The sequence below is a fragment of the Bubalus kerabau genome, chromosome 9, assembly GCF_029407905.1.
Source record: "Bubalus kerabau isolate K-KA32 ecotype Philippines breed swamp buffalo chromosome 9, PCC_UOA_SB_1v2, whole genome shotgun sequence".
NCBI lineage: Eukaryota > Metazoa > Chordata > Mammalia > Artiodactyla > Bovidae > Bubalus > Bubalus kerabau.
Window position 1 is genome coordinate 96,227,356 of NC_073632.1, and position 18,613 is coordinate 96,245,968.

The 18,613-nt window shown below is 46.7% G+C and overlaps 1 protein-coding gene across 7 annotated transcripts in view; it reads left to right on the top strand.

Moving 5' to 3' along the window:
• The first annotated feature begins 9,312 nt into the window (after positions 1–9,312).
• Positions 9,313–18,613, top strand: part of MTHFD1L (methylenetetrahydrofolate dehydrogenase (NADP+ dependent) 1 like) — a 181,159-nt gene continuing 171,858 nt past the window's right edge. For 3 of the 7 annotated variants that reach the window (XM_055535962.1, XM_055535961.1, XM_055535960.1), the window contains exons 1-4: positions 9,336–9,812; positions 15,002–15,086; positions 16,490–16,540; positions 16,635–16,688. In XM_055535962.1, coding sequence (XP_055391937.1) covers positions 9,592–9,812; positions 15,002–15,086; positions 16,490–16,540; positions 16,635–16,688 — 411 coding nt within the window. In that variant the 5' untranslated portion in view covers positions 9,336–9,591. Of the gene's footprint in view, positions 9,813–15,001; positions 15,087–16,489; positions 16,541–16,634; positions 16,689–18,613 lie in introns of all 7 variants that reach the window. The other 4 variants (XM_055535965.1, XM_055535964.1, XM_055535959.1 and 1 more) reach the window with 4 other exon arrangements.

Genomic DNA, 18,613 nt, shown 5'->3' on the forward strand with positions numbered 1-18,613 from the left:
CTCCAGGGGAATCTTTCCGATCCAGGAATCGAACTTGTGCCTCTTGCATCTCCTGCATTGGCAAGCAGATTCTTTAGCATTGTGCTACCTGCATAGCCCCATATACACTCTGGATCGAGCCCAGGTCGCCCGCATTGCAGGCAGATTCTTTACCAGGTGAGCCACAAGGGAAGTCCCATATAAACTCTAGTAAACACAAACTCATTATACCAACATCATAATAAAATCTACATGTGGTTTTGCCCTCCCTTAGGTCGGTTTCTCTTAGTGAACCAAGAGTAGGGGCATATGCAATAATGAACTTGTTACAGAACTTGGGACAGTCAATCAAACAGCAATCATCACCCATGATGGCACCCCACCTCCTCTCCCTGTCACTCACCCATGACCTGTCACTCACCCATAAGTGCATTCTGCCTCCTGGCAGAATAACTCCTTATAAACATACTTAAGCCTGTATGGGAGGGCTAGTTTCACTTTACAGAAACAGCCGGATCTCCCTCTGAGAGTGTATCTATGCTTTAATAAACTTTGCTTTGTGCTGAAGCCTGAAGAGGTAGTTTGCAAATTTTTGCTTGCTGTCTCTAGGACTGAGATTGCTGCTCTGGGTCTCCCATTGACTTCCTTGGTTAAAGCTCTCTGACACAATGCATGCCTACCCATCTAACATCTCCACAGCTGAGAAATAACAGATTTAGGAATCCTTTATCTTAAAGACTTGCCCAGTCCCTGGTGGCTCAGACAGTAAAGCGTCTGCCCGCAATGTGGGAGACCTGGGTTCGATTCTGCCCGCAATGCGGGAGACCCAGATTCAATTCGCGGGTTCGATTCCTGGGTCAGGAAGATCCCCTGGAGAAGGAAATGGCAATCCACTCCAGCACTCTTGCCTGGAAAATCCCATGGACGGAGGAGCCTGATAGGCCACAGTCCATGGGGTCGCAAAGAGTCGGACACGACTGAGCGACTTCACTTTCACTTTATCTTAAAGGCTTACTGGCCAACTTGCCCAATCTTTGACCCTGGAGGGAGGTGTTATATTAACTCTGGAGGCAGAAAACATATTTGCCTTCTGCCCTGGAGGGAGACACTATCTTCCTAGGTTGTTTACTCTACAAATATCCTTGCCACAGTAGCCTAGAACAAGACTGACATAAGACAGAGATGCAAAACGCAGGAGACCCACAGAGACTGTCTCAGAGCAATCATATTGTTACCCCCAACATTGGTTTGCCTCTTGGTGTCTGTCAAGTCCAAAAACACAACCAGGCCAAAAATGGGGAGAAGGATTTATTGCTTGCAGCAAGTAAGGAAAACACTGGAGATGTTTCCCAAAGCAGTGTCTCCCCAACAGCAAAGTTGGGGAACATTTTATGGGTACATGCCTATTTATGGAGGGGTTTGGGTGGGATAACTCAGCATAAAATTTGGGTAAAGGTTGACACAGTCCAAGCTTTAGTTGACTGAAGTCAGAAAAGGTTAACATCATCATCCTGTAGGTTCCAGTTGATCTGACGAAGGTTCTTATGACTCTCCAGGTCTGGGAAGGTGCCTCTTCTTAACACTTAGAACACTAAACCTTCACGCTTTATAGCTTTCCATCAACATGCCTGTTTTTTTGTGCCAGTTACGCACGGTAACTACTGTGGGCAGGAATCCCTCAGAAGAAATGGAGTGGCCATCATGGTCAACAAAAGAGTCCGAAATGCAGTACTTGGATGCAATCTCAAAAATGACAGAATGATCTCTGTTCATTTCCAAAGCAAACCATTCAATATCACAGTAATCCAAGTCTATGCCCCAGCCAGTAACGCTGAAGAAGCTGAAGTTGAATGGTTCTATGAAGACCTACAAGACCTTTTAGAACTAACATCCAAAAAAGATGTCCTTTTCATTATAGGGGACTGGAATGCAAAAGTAGGAAGTCAAGAAACACCTGGAGTAACAGGGAAATTTGGCCTTGGAATACAGAATGAAGCAGGGCAAAGACTAATAGAGTTTTGCCAAGAAAATGCACTGGTCATAACAAACAGCCTCTTCCAATAACACGAGAGAAGACTCTATACATGGACATCACCAGATGGTCAACACCGAAATCAGATTGATTATATTCTTTGCAGCCAAAGATGGAGAAGCTCTATACAGTCAGCAAAAACAAGACCAGGAGCTGACTGTGGCTCAGACCATGATCTCCTTATTGCCAAATTCAGACTTAAATTGAAGAAAGTAGGGAAAACCACTAGACCATTCAGGTATGACCTAAATCAAATCCCTTATGGTTATACAGTGGAAGTGAGGAATAGATTTAATGGCCTAGATCTGATAGATAGAATGCCTGATGAGCTATGGAATGAGGTTCGTGACATTGTACAGGAGACAGGGATCAAAACCATTCCCATGGAAAAGAAATGCAAAAAAGCAAAATGGCTGTCTGGGGAGGCCTTACAAATAGCTGTGAAAAGAAGAGAAGTGAAAAGCAAAGGAGAAATGGAAAGATATAAACATCTGAATGCAGAGTTCCAAAGAATAGCAAGAAGAGAAAAGAAAGCCTTCTTCAACGATCAATGCAAAGAAATAGAGGAAAACAACAGAATGGGAAAGACTAGGGATCTCTTCAAGAAAATTAGAGATACCAAAGGAACATTTCATGCAAAGATGGGCTTGAAAAAGGACAGAAATGGTATGGACCTAACAGAAGCAGAAGATATTAAGAAGAGGTGGCAAGAATACACAGAAGAACTGTACAAAAAAGATCTTCATTATCCAGAAACCACTATGGTGTGATCACTGACCTAGAGCCAGACATCCTGGAATGTGAAGTCAAGTGGGCCTTAGAGAGCATCACTACGAACAAAGCTAGTGGAGGTGATGGAATTCCAGTTGAGCTATTCCAAATCCTGAAAGATGATGCTGTGAAAGTGCTGCACTCACTATGCCAGCAAATTTGGAAAACTCAGCAGTGGCCACAGGACTGGAAAAGGTCAGTTTTCATTCCAATCCCAAAGAAGGGCAATGCCAAAGAATGCTCAAACTACCGCACAATTGCACTCATCTCACACGCTAGTAAAGTAATGCTCAAAATTCTCCAAGCCAGGCTTCAGCAATGTGTGAAGCTTGAACTTCCAGATGTTCAAGCTGGTTTTAGAAAAGGCAGAGGAACCAGAGATCAAATTGCCAACATCCACTGGATCATGGAAAAAGCAAGAGAGTTCCAGAAAAACATCTATTTCTGCTTTATTGACTATGCCAAAGCCTTGACTGTGTGGATCACAATCAACTGTGGAAAATTCTGAAAGAGATGGGAATACCAGACCACCTGATCTGCCTCTTGAGAAATTTGTATGCAGGTCAGGAAGCAACAGTTAGAACTGGACATGGAACAACAGACTGGTTCCAAATAGGAAAAGGAGTACGTCAAGGCTGTATATTGTCACCCTGCTTATTTAACTTCTATGCAGAGTACATCATGAGCAACGCTGGACTGGAAGAAACACAAGCTGGAATCAAGATTGCTGGGAGAAATATCAATCACCTCAGATATGCAGCTGACACCACCCTTATGGCAGAAAGTGAAGAGGAACTAAAAAGCCTCTTGATGAAAGTGAAAGTGGAGAGTGAAAAAGTTGGCTTAAAGCTCAACATTCAGAAAACGAAGATCATGGCATCCGGTCCCATCACTTCATGGGAAATAGATGGGGAAACAGTGGAAACAGTGTCAGACTTTATTTTTCTGGGCTCCAAAATCACTGCAGATGGTGACTGCAGCCATGAAATTAAAAGATGCTTACTCCTTGGAAGGAAAGTTATGACCAACCTAGATAGCATATTCAAAAGCAGAGACATTACTTTGCCAACAAAGGTCCATCTAGTCAAGGCTATGGTTTTTCCTGTGGTCATGTATGGATGTGAGAGTTGGACTGTGAAGAAGGCTGAGCACTGAAGAATTGATGCTTTTGAAGTGTGGTGTTGGAGAAGACTCTTGAGAGTCCCTTGGACTGCAAGGAGATGCAACCAGTCCATTCTGAAGGAGATCAGCCCTGGGATTTCTTTGGAAGGAATGATGCTAAAGCTGAAACTCCAGTACTTTGGCCACCTCATGCAAAGAGTTGACTCATTGGAAAAGACTCTGATGCTGGGAGGGATTGGGGGCAGGAGGAGAAGGGGACGACAGAGGATGAGATGGCTGGATGGCATCACTGGCTCAATGGATGTGAGTCTCAGTGAACTCCGGGAGTTGGTGATGGACAGGGAGGCCTGGCGTGCTGCGATTCATGGTGTCGGAAAGAGTCAGACACGACTGAGTGACTGATCTGATCTGATCTGACGCACAGAAAACTGACACCTGAGCTTGTGTCTATCTTATTAAGTGTTGATTCCTTCACTCTAGGATAGAGGCTGGTATAGGAACATTCACTCTAGGAATACTGGATTTAGGAATCCTTTATCTTAAAGACTTACTGGCCAACTTGCCCAATCTTTGACCCTGGAGGGAGGCGTTATATTAACTCTGTGGACAGCAAACATTATCTGTCTTCTGCCCTGGAGGGAGACATAAATATTATATTAACCATACATATATATTCCCTATTGAAAATAAAGTTTTTTTGATCTATGTGCAAATGTAATTACAAAGTGTTACAGGACAGAGAGTGGGGTGAGAAAAAGGATGGTCACATCCCAAATCATGTCTGAGTCCCTGGGACAGCCACCAAAAGGGAGTTCTTGGCTTTGCGCAGAAAAAAATTCAAAATCAACCCATAGTAAAGTGAAAGAAAGTTTATTCAGGGAAGAAACACTCTGGGTGTGGGCCATCTCAGAAGGCAAGAGAGGCCCCAGGCAATGGGGATGGTCAGTTTTTATGCATGCAGGCATTCTCAGCTGCTCAGTCATGTCCCACTCTTTGGGACCCCATAGACTGTAGCCTGCCAAGCTCCTCTGCCCATGGAATTTTGTAGGCAACAATACTGGAGTGGATTGACATTTCCTTCTCCAGGGTATCTTCCTGCCTCAGTGATTGAGCTTGCATCTCCTGCATTGGCAGGTGGATTCTCTACCTCTGAGCCTCCTAGGAAGCCAAATTGAGTATACAAGAACCCAAATAGCTCTCATCTGAAAGGTAAGCACCTTACACTCAGGCCTTCCTGTTGACATCAGGGTGGGGCTGGAGAAGAGTTAAAGGTGAGCAGAGGACAGAGGCCTCCATGGACGCCCACATGAGGATTTGAAGAGGTTGAGTAAAATACATTAACTGGCTTGATTAGCCCCGGCATTTGTTGTTCTAGACCTTAAAGTGATTTTTAAAAATTATATCTAAGATCACAGTTAATCATATTATGAGACAGACCTGAGTACAGTGTCAAACACTTAAAATTTTTTAAGATTAGAAAGTATAACTTTAATACAGTTTTTAAAAAAAAAAAAACCTATAAGGCCTCTGCTGCTGCTGCTGCTAAGTCGCGTCAGTCGTGTCCGACTCTGTGTGACCCCATAGACGGCAGCCCACCAGGCTCCTCCGCCTCTAGGTAAACTTTATTATACTTTAACGTGAGATCTAATTTAAAGATAGAAAGTATCACTTTAAAGGTATGGATCATCATATGGTTTTGGTGATGACTGAAAACATTCTCCAAAGTGCCTTCCTCAAGGCGGCTTTGTAGCGCAATATATGGCCAGAGTCGTTTCTGTATTAGGGATTACAGTAACAAGTTAAGTTTTTTGGCTCACCATTCCCAATCAGTTTAGCTTAGGCATACTGGTTTTAACTTGTTCTTCTCTATTCAAATTTTTCTTCCATATAGAATATTTCATTAAGTGCTGGGAAGTCGTCTTTGGGACCTGCTGTGCCATGCTGAACCATGCAGTTCAAAAACTGCAATTCAATATGATCAGGAGGGTTGCCTTTTTCTTTGAAGATGTGGCTATGCTGTTTATCCTCCACTTCCCTGTGCTGTTTCTTTTCCACTTAACATTTTCAGCAGTTATAAATTTTCTGAGAACTGCATCTGCAAAGGAAGATGGGTAAATATTGCCATCACAGGTGTGACCCCAATTCACCTTCCCACCCCTCCCCTGACACATAGAAAGCCTTCAACGCACAGCTATGGAACAGCAAATTAAAGAATGTTATTTCTCACATCAGAACTGGAAACAATACAAACAATGTGAGGAAAAGGTAAAATAAAGTATGGTCTATCCACAAAAGAGGTTATAATATATAACCATTAGAGGTCATGATTTCGAATATTATCCTTTCCCAATTTCATGAAAACAAATACACCAAGTGAAGAAGAGGCCTATGGTTGCAATTTTATAAAACAATTTCAAATAAAGTTAAGAGATTAAAATGAACAGTTATGACTTGGCGACAGTATTGTGGGTGATTTTATTTTTTCCTTTAGGTTTTTCTATATATACATTATAAATAATAGTACATATATTGGAAAAACACGTTCATTTCCGGCTTCAGATCCTCTGGTGTTTTCTCTTGTTTGCCCTCCAGAAACAGCGACGCATTTCACTTTCATTTTCTCAGAAAACCACCCTGTCCCCATCAGCTCTCACCTCCAGTTCCTCCATTTCCCCTGCCCTCAGCTGTAAGCAAACCCTGGCATTTTATGTCTCTATAGATTTGTCTATCCTGGACACTTCCTATAAACAAGATTGTACAATATGTGGTCTCACAAAGACAACGGCAGTTCACAGTCTTTGTCAATATCACTGTGGTCAGCACTCATCAGATGGCCTGGTAAACTGTCTCCACAGTTGTGGAGTTACTGTTGGAAACTCCTGAGGGTAGATTAGATAAGTTTCCAAAAAAAAAGCTTTTTTCTTTTTAAGGACAGTTTCAGGTACAGAGAATTCCCACAAATTCCCTGTGAACTGGGTGATTTTCGTTTTCTGGCCAGTGACCCATGTTCAGCAGCGTCCAATGAATGTCCATTAAATGAAAGTGTTAAGTCGCTCGGTCATGTACAACTCTGTCACCCCATGGACTGTAGCCCGCCAGGCTCCTCTGCCCATGGGATTCTCTAGGCAAGAATACTGGAGTGCGTTGCCATTTCCTTCTCCAGGGGATCTTTCCCACCCAAGGATCAAATCCACATCTCCTGCACTGCAGGTGGATTTTTTACCTCCTGGTAAAGAATATGCCTGCAATGTGGGAGACCCGGGTTCGATCCCTGGGTGGGAAAGATCCCCTGAAGAAGGGAATAGCTACCCACTCCAGTATTCTAACCTGGAGAAGTCCACGGACTATATGGTGCATGGGGTCGCAAAGAGTTGGACACAACTGAGTGACTTTCACTTTCACGCTTTACCATCTGAGCCACCAGGGCAGCCTGTGTTTCTATGGACAATGTGAGTTATGACGTGGTGACTTTGATTGTGTTTCTTCAGCTGTAGCAACAGCATTGTCTAGTGGTATTGTCAGTATCTGGAGGACTTGTTCTGGTTTGCAGTATCCTGATAGGTTGTCTGACCTTGGGTCATTCTTTGGTTCTTTTGGGTCACAGTCGCCTCATCAATAAAATAAAGGACAGGATAATTTTCCAGATCTTTTTCCAGGCTAACTTTGTGTGAATCTTTAAGTGGTGTTTTGGGGCAGCTGGTTTAAAAAAAACCACCATAGGTTCTTTCACTGCTATTTCCATTAAATGATTGGTCCGCTATTTATAATGAGACACATAAGCCTCTGAGGGTTTTAAGACTTGCCCAAGATTATCAGGACAGTTGCTGAACAGGCCATTCAGGTCTCCTTTCCGATGTTTATATGTTTTTGGAACGGAGCAGGACGCTATGGTGCATTCCTGGAACAGACCACCCCCCACCACCCCCATGCCCTCCACCTGCCTCTTGTTTGTAGAAAAACTTTAGCCACCCAGACTTTCCCCAAGTTCCAAAGAATAAACTTAATCAGAGAAGTAAGAAAGTACAGAAACAAAGCAAAACAGCCAAGTAAGACCAAAATAATTATTAATAGTTTAGTCCTTAGACAAAGTCAAGGACCTTTTGTTCCTCCTCAAGGGCTATAGATAATATTCTGAGACATACCCTTTGAGCTGTTCTACGGAGAGTGAAACCCCCACTAGATCAAAGCAGTTAATTGTATGTTGCCCACAAGAACATAGACCCCAGACCAGTTGAACCAGGGGGTTGATGATATTGACTCAGAATTACCTCACCACCAATCGATCAGAAGAATGTCCACGAGCTGATCACGCATTTGAAACCCTCATCCTCACCCTGTCTTTAAAAACCTTTCCCTGAAAACTACTGGGGAATTTAAATCTTTTGCACCATTAGCTGCCAGTTCTCCTTGTTTGGCACCTGCATAAACCCTTGCACTTTTCCCTCATCACAACCTGATCTCAGCAGGGTGGCTTTAATGCGTCCCTGCGAGTGGACCCAGGTTTAGTTTGGTAATACTTGTACAAGACACAACTTCTATGATTTTGTTTCCGCTTGTGTAAAAAGGTGGTAATACCCACCTCACAGGTTTGTGAAATGTTAGCTATTGCTGTGGGCTCCCCAGGTAGCTCAGTGATAAACAATCTGTCCGTCAATGTAGGTTTGATCCCTGGTTCCAGAAGATGCCCTGGAGAAGGAAATGGCAACCCACTCCAATATACTAGGTGGAAAATCCCATGGACAGAGGAGCCTGGTGTGCTACAGACCATAGGGTTGCAGAGTTGACACTATTTAGCGACTAAACAAACAAAAAACTATTGCTATACCCCTCACATGTCAGACGTGGCAGTCAGCCTTGCAATAAAGAAAATATAGATAGCAGTATAAGATTAAGACATGATCACTGAAGGCCTGCAAACCAAACTGATCTTTCTGGATCCCAACTTTCTCCAGGTTGAAAATCAGGGCAAAACACATTAACCTTTTTTTAGGACTAAATGCCGTGTCTCTCCAGCATCTCCTACAGGCTTTAGCTGCTGGAAAAACCAGTGTTCATAACTTGTCCCTTTATTCCTCTTTTACCTGGGATTTATAAGATTTTAAACACAGTCTCATTTTGAGGCAGTTAAGCATCTCAGAGGTTGTCACTTGCCTAAGGCTGCAAAGTCACCTTGTGAACTCCAAGGCCCACACACCCTTCACTGGTCTCCAGCCTGATAAATACAATCAGCATCTAAACCAACTGCCCTCCTACGAAGCAAACTGCCACCCGCGGGCAGGATCTTATCTGCATCCTAGGCGGAGGAAGAACATACGGTCTCCAGGCAGGGAGGGATGCCCATCCTCACGCCCCACCCTCCTCTGATTTTTATCCCTAATCAAATTTCGCCTACGACTCAAAAGTGCCAGAAAGCCAGGAGTCCAGGCAGCTCGAACAGCAGCCCCGCGCCGCGCCGGCCTCCGCCTTCCCCACGTCACAGCCACCGAGCGCAGTGCCCACTAGGGGCCCCCGTTCGCCCAGGAAGGCAAGCCAGGTACTTCCAGCTTCTGGCACGCTACCGCCCCGCCCAGCCACCCCCGGCAGAGACGTGAGCCGCTGCCTCCCCGAGGTCTGCATCCGCATCTCCGCGTCGCGGGAGGACCCGCGCGGCCTCCGGTTCTCGCTGCCGCCACTGCTCGCGCCTCGACATGAGCGCGCGCCTGCCGTTCGTCCTGCGCCGGCTCGCGCGCCCACAGCACCCGGGCTCGCCGCGCCGCCTCCCATCTCTTTGTCGCGCCAGCAGCGGCGGGGGCAGCGGATGTGGCGGCGGGGAGGGTCTCCTCGGGCAACAGCGGCTGCGGGATACCCAGGCCGGGAGCAGCCGGGGCCCGGGCAGCCCGGCGCCCCCAGCGCGGGACTCGATCGTCCGGTGAGTGTCCGGCGCTCGCCGCCGCCCAGGTTCCTGGCAGTGGCGGGGTGTTGGGGGAGGTTAGGAGGAATCCAGGAGGCGGGGCGGCTGCAGCGCTCGAGTCTCGGCCGACCCCCGGGAACCTCCGTGGAGGTTCGCTGAGCATGGGCTGTAGTGTTTGGTGCCAACTTTTCGGGGTGATGGCGGCTGGTCGGGGTTTGCGGGGGGGGGGGGGGGGGGAGGCGGGCGGCGGGTAGCGCGGGCATCCAGAGAATGGGCTGGGCCAGCGCGAGAACGGAGATTACCCAGGCCGGCCCAGGTCCGGGGGCGGGGGATCCGGAGGGCATGGACCTCCCCAGTGGGTGCTGCGCAGCCCAGACCGCGTGCCGCGCTCCACGTGCGCCTTCGGCCGCCGGCTCTGATGCAACGGCGCGGGGCGCGGCCTGGGCAGGAAAGGGGCGGTGCGGCGAGGGTGGGAGCCCCCGAGGAGGGGGAGCGCCTGCTCCACCTTCTGCTCCGCCCTTCAGCTGGTCGGATCCAGGGTCGGGGGCTGGACCGTTGCGGGGCTAGGATTGGGGGAGTAGGGGGCCGCAGCCAGGGCCCGGCGATCAGCGCCCAATGGCGCAGCGGCTTCGCCTTCCGGACGCTATCTGGGCGCGGTGAACTGTGACTGCCGTTGAAGTCCAAGCTCATCACCGCAGCCTCCGGCGCCTGGGAGGACTGCGGCCTGGCGCACCAGTTGACTCATTGGAGGCGGTCGAAGTCGGGGCCGTCTGGTTTCAGGCGTCGCTGCACCGTGGGCACGGCATCCCCAGCGCAACTTGTTGCCAAAGTTCTCTCTCGGGCCAGCGGCGAACTCTGGGAGCCCCGGGTCAGGCCTTCCGCTGTCCCCACCCGAAGATTTTCGCGGGTCCCCCTCCATCCACCTCCCCCCGCCCCCGCCCCGATCCCTCACACACTTCCTGGCCGCTCCTCTTCACCCTTCGGCGGGAGAAAGGGGAAGTCTTTAGTCTTCTGTCTGGAGAAGTCTGTTAGCTGGGGACCCAGACGGTGTAGAGCAAAGCGCTCTGGACGTTCCTGGGGGCCAGGATGCCAGTCAGCAAGCTGTTTGCCTCCATCCATAGACATTCTCTTCTGTTTTGCTTCTGTCCTTCATTTTGAGAATGGATATGCCTGTTTCCAAAGCACTTCTTCGGAGAAAGGCAATGGCACCCGGCTCCAGTACTCTTGCCTGGAAAATCCCATGGACGGAGGAGCCTGGTAGGCTGCAGTCCATGGGGTCCCTAGGAGGCCGCCACGGCTGAACGACTTCACTTTCACTTTTCACTTTCATGCATTGGAGAAGGAAATGGCAACCCACTCCAGTATTCTTGCCTGGAGAATCCCAGGGACAGGGGAGCCTAGTGGGCTGCTGTCTTTGGGGTCGCACAGAGTCTGACACGACTGAAGCAACTTAGCAGCAGCAGCAAAGCACTTATTGAGGTGGCCTGAGACTCCAAGGACCCTTTTGTTTAGCTTACCCTGTCTCTCTGAAAGTGAGGTTTCATCTCTTCCTGTCGTTAGGTTTTAAGCAATGAGCTCACCTTAAGGGGTTGTTACCAAACCTAACTGGAAATGCTGGCTAAATGTGCAGCAAAGCCAATCTACTGGACATGGGGTTGTGATGTAGCCAAGTACAAGGTTTGTTGTAGGTTACCAAGCAGGCGAGTCCAGGACAAGCTTCAGATCCACTCCAGCTTGGTCTCTGAGTTCGCCTTTTGTTTGGTTTTCTTTTTTTTTTTTTTTTAAGGGGAAGAACTGAAAGGCTGGAATTAGTTATCTTGTGACATTTCATTTCTTAATTGTAGCTTTGGCAGTTGCCATGTCTTTGGTTTATGCTTCTCTGGTTGGCTGGTCCTTGAGTGGGAGTCTGTTAGCTCATCTCCTGAGTGTATAGTTAATGAGATCTGTGATAGTAATCTTATTTATTTTTATGATAGTAGATTTAGCACATTAATGAGATTACCAATAACAATTTTAGTCATCTGGCTCTGGTTGATTGTTGTTTATTTAGCACAGAATTAAAGTCACAGGGCTCAGGAAACTGGACAAAAATTTTAGATAGATTAATCATAAATTGAATAAGAGGTTTTAGGGGGGTTTGATTTCAAGGTAAGAGTCTGAAGACAGTATAGGAGGCAAAAATCTCCTTCCAACTAGAAGTTGACATGACAACTTTTCTCACCAGGGCAAAAAAAAAAATCTTGATTAGAAACATTTATGCCACTTTTTAGACTTATTGAACCTGGTAACTCCTTGTTTGCTTTGTTTGGCACTGTAGGAATAATGAGTAACCCCAAAGAATGATACATTACACATGTAACAAGTTGTGGGGGATTTTGACTCAAGGAGCTGGGTTGGTGACAGATCTGAGCTTCTGTAGCCATGTGCCCTTCATTTATTGGAATGGTAGGACTCTTGCCTGGAAAATCCCATGGACGGAGGAGCCTGGTAGGCTGCAGTCCGTGGGGTCGCTGAGGGTCGGACACGACTGAGCAGCTTCCCTTTCACTCTTCACTTTCATGCATTGGAGAAGGAAATGGCAACCCACTCCAGTGTTCTTTCCTGGAGAATCCCAGGGGCGGGGGAGCCTGGTGGGCTGCCGTCTGTGGGGTCACACAGAGTCGGACACGACTGAAGTGACTTAGCAGCAGCAGGAACTGCAGGTGTTTTCTGGGGAAAGTGCTTTTGGAAGGCATGTTTTCAGTGTTGAAGGGTAGCTTAGAGGCGCAGAAGAACATTTTACAATTATAAGAACAAAGGTAGAGTTCTTGTAGTGCCATTGCCCTACATTGAGAAAAGGGGTTTGTTATGGCTCAGGGAATTGTCCACACTGGTCAACCAAAGGCTGAGCTTGGATCCAAGGCTATTTCCACTCAGAGCTTTAGAGCCACCCAGACACTCCTTTTTGAGAACATACATTCCAGGCCCCACCCAGACTTAGGGAGTCCAATTTGATGGGCTGAGGCACAGAGCCTTTCTCTTTCCCATGCTCTCTGGCTGATCCTTCTCATTGCCAAGAACCACTTGGGACCCGCACTCCAGTGCCTCCCATACTACGCAGAAATGAGGACCCAATATGGCCCAAATTCGTAGTCAAGAAAGGCGGGGAGGGACTTCCCTAGTGGCCCAGTGGTTAAGACTCAGCGTTTCCACTGCAGGGTGCCTGGATTCCATCTAAGATCCTGCACACCAAGCAGTGTGGCCAAAATAATCATAAACATAAGAAAAGCATAGAATCCGCATAGGGCACGTGGTCCTCAGCCACATTTTGCTGCAAAGAAGATTCTGGCTCATTTATAAGGTGATCTGTGAATTTTCATATATAGTTCAACAGAACAATACAGTCATTTCACTATCCAGTCGCTTTATCCCAGGTGATTAAAAACAAACAAAAACTTGCCTGGTTTGTAGACAGCTGCATGCTCATCAATTCCGTTTCTTTTGGCTCAGCTGACAGTGGAAAGGCTCATCTGGTTAAGTTTTGAGGCCTTTAAACATTTTCCAAGCACCCCTCTTTCCCCTTCCATCTAATAGGAGCTGTTCCTCAGATACGTTCGTCAGTTTCTTCTCTGAAAACTGGGAGGAGTTTTGCGTCTGGCCATTTTGCCCCATCCCTTTGTCTATGGCCACTTACTGCTGATGGGACCTGGCTGAGAGTTCACCCTGCAATTTTTGAAAACTGTTGTGTGTGCAAGACTCTGATGGAGATGGGAGATAAAACTTAAAGATAGTCTTAAGCCCTGAAGCTTGGGTACCGCCTCAGCTAAGCCTCTTGTTTATTACTGTGAGAGGAAAATGAGCCAAATTGTTTTATTAATTAAAAAATTTTAATTGAAATGTAATTGATTTACAATGTTGTTGTGTTAGTTTCAGTTATACGGCAAAGTGATTCAGTTACCTATATATGTCTGTATATATAGATATTTATATGTGCTCAGTTGCTCAGTTGTGTGCGACTCTTTGCAGCTCCATGGACCGTAGCCTGCCAGGCACCTCTGTCCATAGCGATTCTCCAGGCAAGAATACTGTAGTGGGTTGCCATGCCCTCCTTAAGGGAATCTTCCCCACCCAGGGATCAAACCCAGGTCTCCCACATTGTGGGCAGATTCTTCACTATCTGAGCCACGAGGGAAACCCAGATGTATGTATAGATCTATCTTTTTTTTCAGATTCCTTAGTTATTTCAAGATATTGAATGTATTTCCTTGTTCTATATTGTAGGTCCTTGTTGTTTGTCTATTTCATATATAGTAGTCTGTTAATCTCAGACTCCCGATTTATCCCTGCCCCTGCCCTTCTTCCCCTTTGGTAACCATAAGATTGTTTTCTATGTCTGAGGGTCTGTTTCTGTTCTGTAAATAAATTCATCTGAAAGAGCCGACTTTCTTGATTGTGTACAAGTAAGGAACATTTCGCGTGGAGGGTGGTGAAAAGTGGTCTCTGAAATGGCTCATTCCAGGAAGCTACAGAAAAAGAGCCTGCCTTGTACCACGTTTATCTTGGTCTGCCCCTGTCCGTGGGAGCTGACACCTGGGGGATGCTAAGGGGAAGGTGGCCCCTGCTATTTTTCAGGAGGTTCCAGTGCAGACTTGAGGGGCCCAGAGGAGTGAGAGGCTCCTTCTGTGAGAGGCCTTCGGAGAATATCAGATCCCTGCACCTCCTCGGTGTTTCTGCAGCCTTTGCTTCCCATCCCTTCTGTAAACTCAGGAGCTTAAAGTGTATCCGGACCCATCACTTCTTACCCCCTCCACAATCCCCTGTGTTAGTACCTACCCCTCTTCACCCAAGTTTGCTTTCCCCCTGGACCCAGACTCTTCTGGAGTGGAAGGATTGTGATGGAGAAAGGGGATTATTGAACCAAGAAACCCAAACTTCTTACTACAGTAAACTTAGAAAATGCAAGAGAAAAAGTCACCCCTAGAAAATTACCATTTGCATCCAGCTCATTTACCTCTGCTTATTTTGAAAATTAAGAGGTTGTCACATTTTATGCCGGGTTAAGTAGTTCATGATTGCTCTCCTGGGCAGCCCCCGACCCTGTGCATACCCGGAGGAGCACCCTTTTGCTATCTAATTAGAGAGTAAGAGACCTTCTAAGAAAATGTGTGGTACCTACCCTTTCTTGTCAAACCTAGATCTGACTGTGTTGTTTCTCTTTCCCAATGTAGAGAAGTCATTCAGAATTCGAAAGAAGTTCTGAGTTTATTGCAAGAAAAGACCCCTACCTTTAAGCCGGTTCTTGCTATTATTCAGGTAAGCTGAGAATGTGGTTCTGTCTCGCTATTTTATGATGTCTTTTTTTGTTTTTTGGCTGTTTTGGGTCTTCGCTTCCACACATGGACTTTCTCTAGTTGTGGTGTGTGGGCTTCCCACTGTAGTGGCTTCTCTTGCTGCGGAGCACGGGCTCGTGATGCATGGGTTCAGTCAGCAGTTGTGGCACACGGGCTTAGTTGCTCTGCGGCAAGTGGAATCTTCCGGCCCAGGGATTGAACTTGTGTCCCCTGCATTGGCAGACAGACTCTTAACCGCTGGACTACCAGGGAAGTCCTGGTATCTTTCAATCTAGATGTACACATACAACCACCTGCATTTCTTGTCACAGACATCCCACTGGGGCTTAGGGGAGGAAGGAGAAGCCTCAGCTGGAAATGCTGTTGTTTCCCCCTTTATCTGGCCATTTTGCTGCTTCAGGGTTCCAGGTCAGGTACCGCTCTGTTTGCATCTGTCTCCTTTTGGTATGGATAACTTCCAGAGGTTGGGACATAGATGCTCCCATAACTTGCATTATGCAGGATATACTGTGGCCAAGTATAAATTCTTATGATGTGATCTGAGGGGAAAGGGGAAAAACATGCCTCTTTATTTCCATGGAAGACAGATGCTTGCTGAGACACGGTATTTGGTGATTTTACTACTTAGTCTCTAAAGCCTGCCTTGAGTCTGAAGGGCCAAAAGCCACAGCATGTCAGAAGGACTTCAAGTTCCACATCTGTCTTCTGACTTCGGACCCTTCGTTGCCAGCTGCAGTTGGCACTATTTGCCACCTGTGTTGGCACACCCAGGTGATGCCAGGTGCAGGCAAGCGATTAGCTGAGCCAAGCCTGTAAGCTAACACAGCCCAACAGTTGAGCTGCCGCTATTGTTCTTGGCATGAGTTTAATGTATCAGAAAAGCTGTCTCATCAGCACTGTGATTTCAAGACCAGAGAGCTATGCTGAAGTCACTTGCATTCTTTGGAGTCTGTTCCTGAAAAGGTAGGCAGGTGAGAAGAGCGGAAAGAAAAGTGAGCCGAGGGCCTAGCCTCCTGGAATTCAGCTTACCTGATAGCTTCTCACTGAAGGGCAAGTCACCTAAATCTCCCTGTTTGGCATTCCTCACTTAGAACTGGGTTCTGGTTGTGGCTATATGTGCCCTGTGAGGATTCTTATTTTAAAAAGAAACATAACTTGAAAGCCTGAGAAATTGCCATGTTAATGAAGACCAGCCGTTAGCTCCCTTTTATGAGCAATAGGATTCTTGTTCTGCATTTCCCTTTTATCGTCTTTGTTGTTAGATGATGCATAATCACAGAATTAGTCTTTGTATTGTTCTGTGCCTATTCAAGATCTTTTATGTTGATCTTTAATACATTCTCCTTCTGTCTCCCCTCTCCCAAGGCAGGTGATGATAACTTGATGCAAGAAGTAAACCAGAATTTGGCTGAGGAGGTAAGGATTGTTGATTTTCAAAAATGCATTTTAATTTTTGGGTGGTACATTCATCTCCTCTCAGTGACAGACTCGCCCTGTGTACTCTTTGCAGGCTGGTCTGAACATCACCCATATCTGCCTTCCTGCGGAGAGCGGGGAAGATGAGGTAAGACAGCAGGACATGTGACTCTTTTGTGCTCCTCCCCCTCGGCCCTAGTAGATCTCTGAGCGTCTCTTGCTGTGGGCGGAACTGACCAAGCCTTTTCTCAGGGCTGAACTTTTGGAGAGAAGAATTCACTTTTCCCATTAGTGTAAATGCTCTGTGATCTGTCTCTTACCATGTTTCTTTCTTTTTTCTTTAAAGTAGAGTTGATTTACAATGTTTTGTTAGTTTCTGGTGTATAGCAAAGTGATTCGGTTATACATATACGCTTGTGTATTCTTTTTCATACTCTTTTCCATTATGGTTTATTACAGGCTATTGAATGTAGTTCCCTGTGCTATATAGTAGTACCTGTTTTAAAAAATATATTTATTTATTTGACTGCACCAGGCCTCAGCTGTGGCCCTTCAGATCTTTGATCATAGTTGCAGCACTTGGGATCTTTAGCTGTGACATACGAACTCTTACTTGTGGCACATGGGATCTAGTTCCCTGACCAGGGATCAAACCCAGACCCCCTGCATTGGGAGCTCGGAGTCTTAGCCACTGGACTATTAGGGAAGTCCCCAGTACCTTGTATTTTATTTCCTTACCATATGTTTCTGCTCAGTAAGGCCTCCCCTCGTGGGCACTAGTGGTAAAGAACCTGCCTGCCAATACAGGAGACTTAAGAGACGTGAGTTCGATCCCTGGGCCAGGAAGATCCCCTAAAGAAGAAATTGGCAACCCACTCTAGTATTCTTGCCTGGAGAATCCCATGGACAGAGGAGCCTGGTGGGCTTCAACCCATGGGGTCACAAAGGGTTGGACACGACTGAAGCGAATATCACACACTGTATGTCTGTGTTGACAGCATGAGCTATGACACGGTCACTTTGGTTGTGTTTCTTTAGCTGTTGCAACAGCATTGTCTCGTGGAAATTGTCAGTGTCTGGAGGACTAGTTCTGGTTTTCGAAGTCCTGACCTGACTTGTTTGACCTTGGGCCATTCTTTGGTTCTTCTGGGTCACAGTTGCCTCATCAGTAAAATAAAGGACAGGATCATTTTCAGATGCTTTTCCAGGCTGACTTTGTGTGAATCTTTAAGTGGCATTTTGGGGCAGCTGATAAAAAACCAGCACAGGTTCTTTCAGCGCTACCGTATGTGCTATAGTTGTTTCCAGCAGCCGGGATACCAACCCTCCTATGTGTCATCTCAAGCCTGGGATAAGCAGCACTGCATAAGTAGGGCCTCAGACACCTAACCAGGGCCATCCTAGTGTCTGACCCTTCTGTAGCTAGATTTTCTTCAGACTGGCTATGGCAGTGATGAAAACTGTAAATAATCGGGAATAGCACTGAAGTCTTTTGTAGGTGCTCAAAGTCACGTCCATCAAGTCGGCGATGCCATCCAGCCATCTCATCCTCTGTCGTCCCCTTCTCCTCCTGCCCCCAATCCCTCCAGGTATCAGAGTCTTTTCCAATGAGTCAACTCTTCGCATGAGGTGGCCAAAGTACTGGAGTTTCAGCTTAGCATCATTCCTTCCAAAGAAATCCCAGGGCTGATCTCCTTCAGAATGGACTGGTTGGATCTTCTTGCAGTCCAAGGGACTCTCAAGAGTCTTCTTCAACACCACAGTTCAAAAGCATCAAGTCTTCGGCGCTCAGTGCTGCGATTCGTGGGGTCGCAAAGAGTCGGACACGACTAAGCAACTGAACTGAATTGAACTGACTGAAAGTTCAGAAGTAGGGAATCCCTGGCTAGTGTGGTGGCATCACAAAGTCCTTAGATACTCAGGTTCTCAGGATCTTGCTGTGCTGCCTCATATCCAGGATGGCCCATTCAACTCTACAGATCACACCCACATTCTATTGTGTTGTTGTTCAGTTGCTCAGTCGTGGCCGACTTTTGGTGACCCCATGGATGGCAGCACACTAGGCTTCCCTGT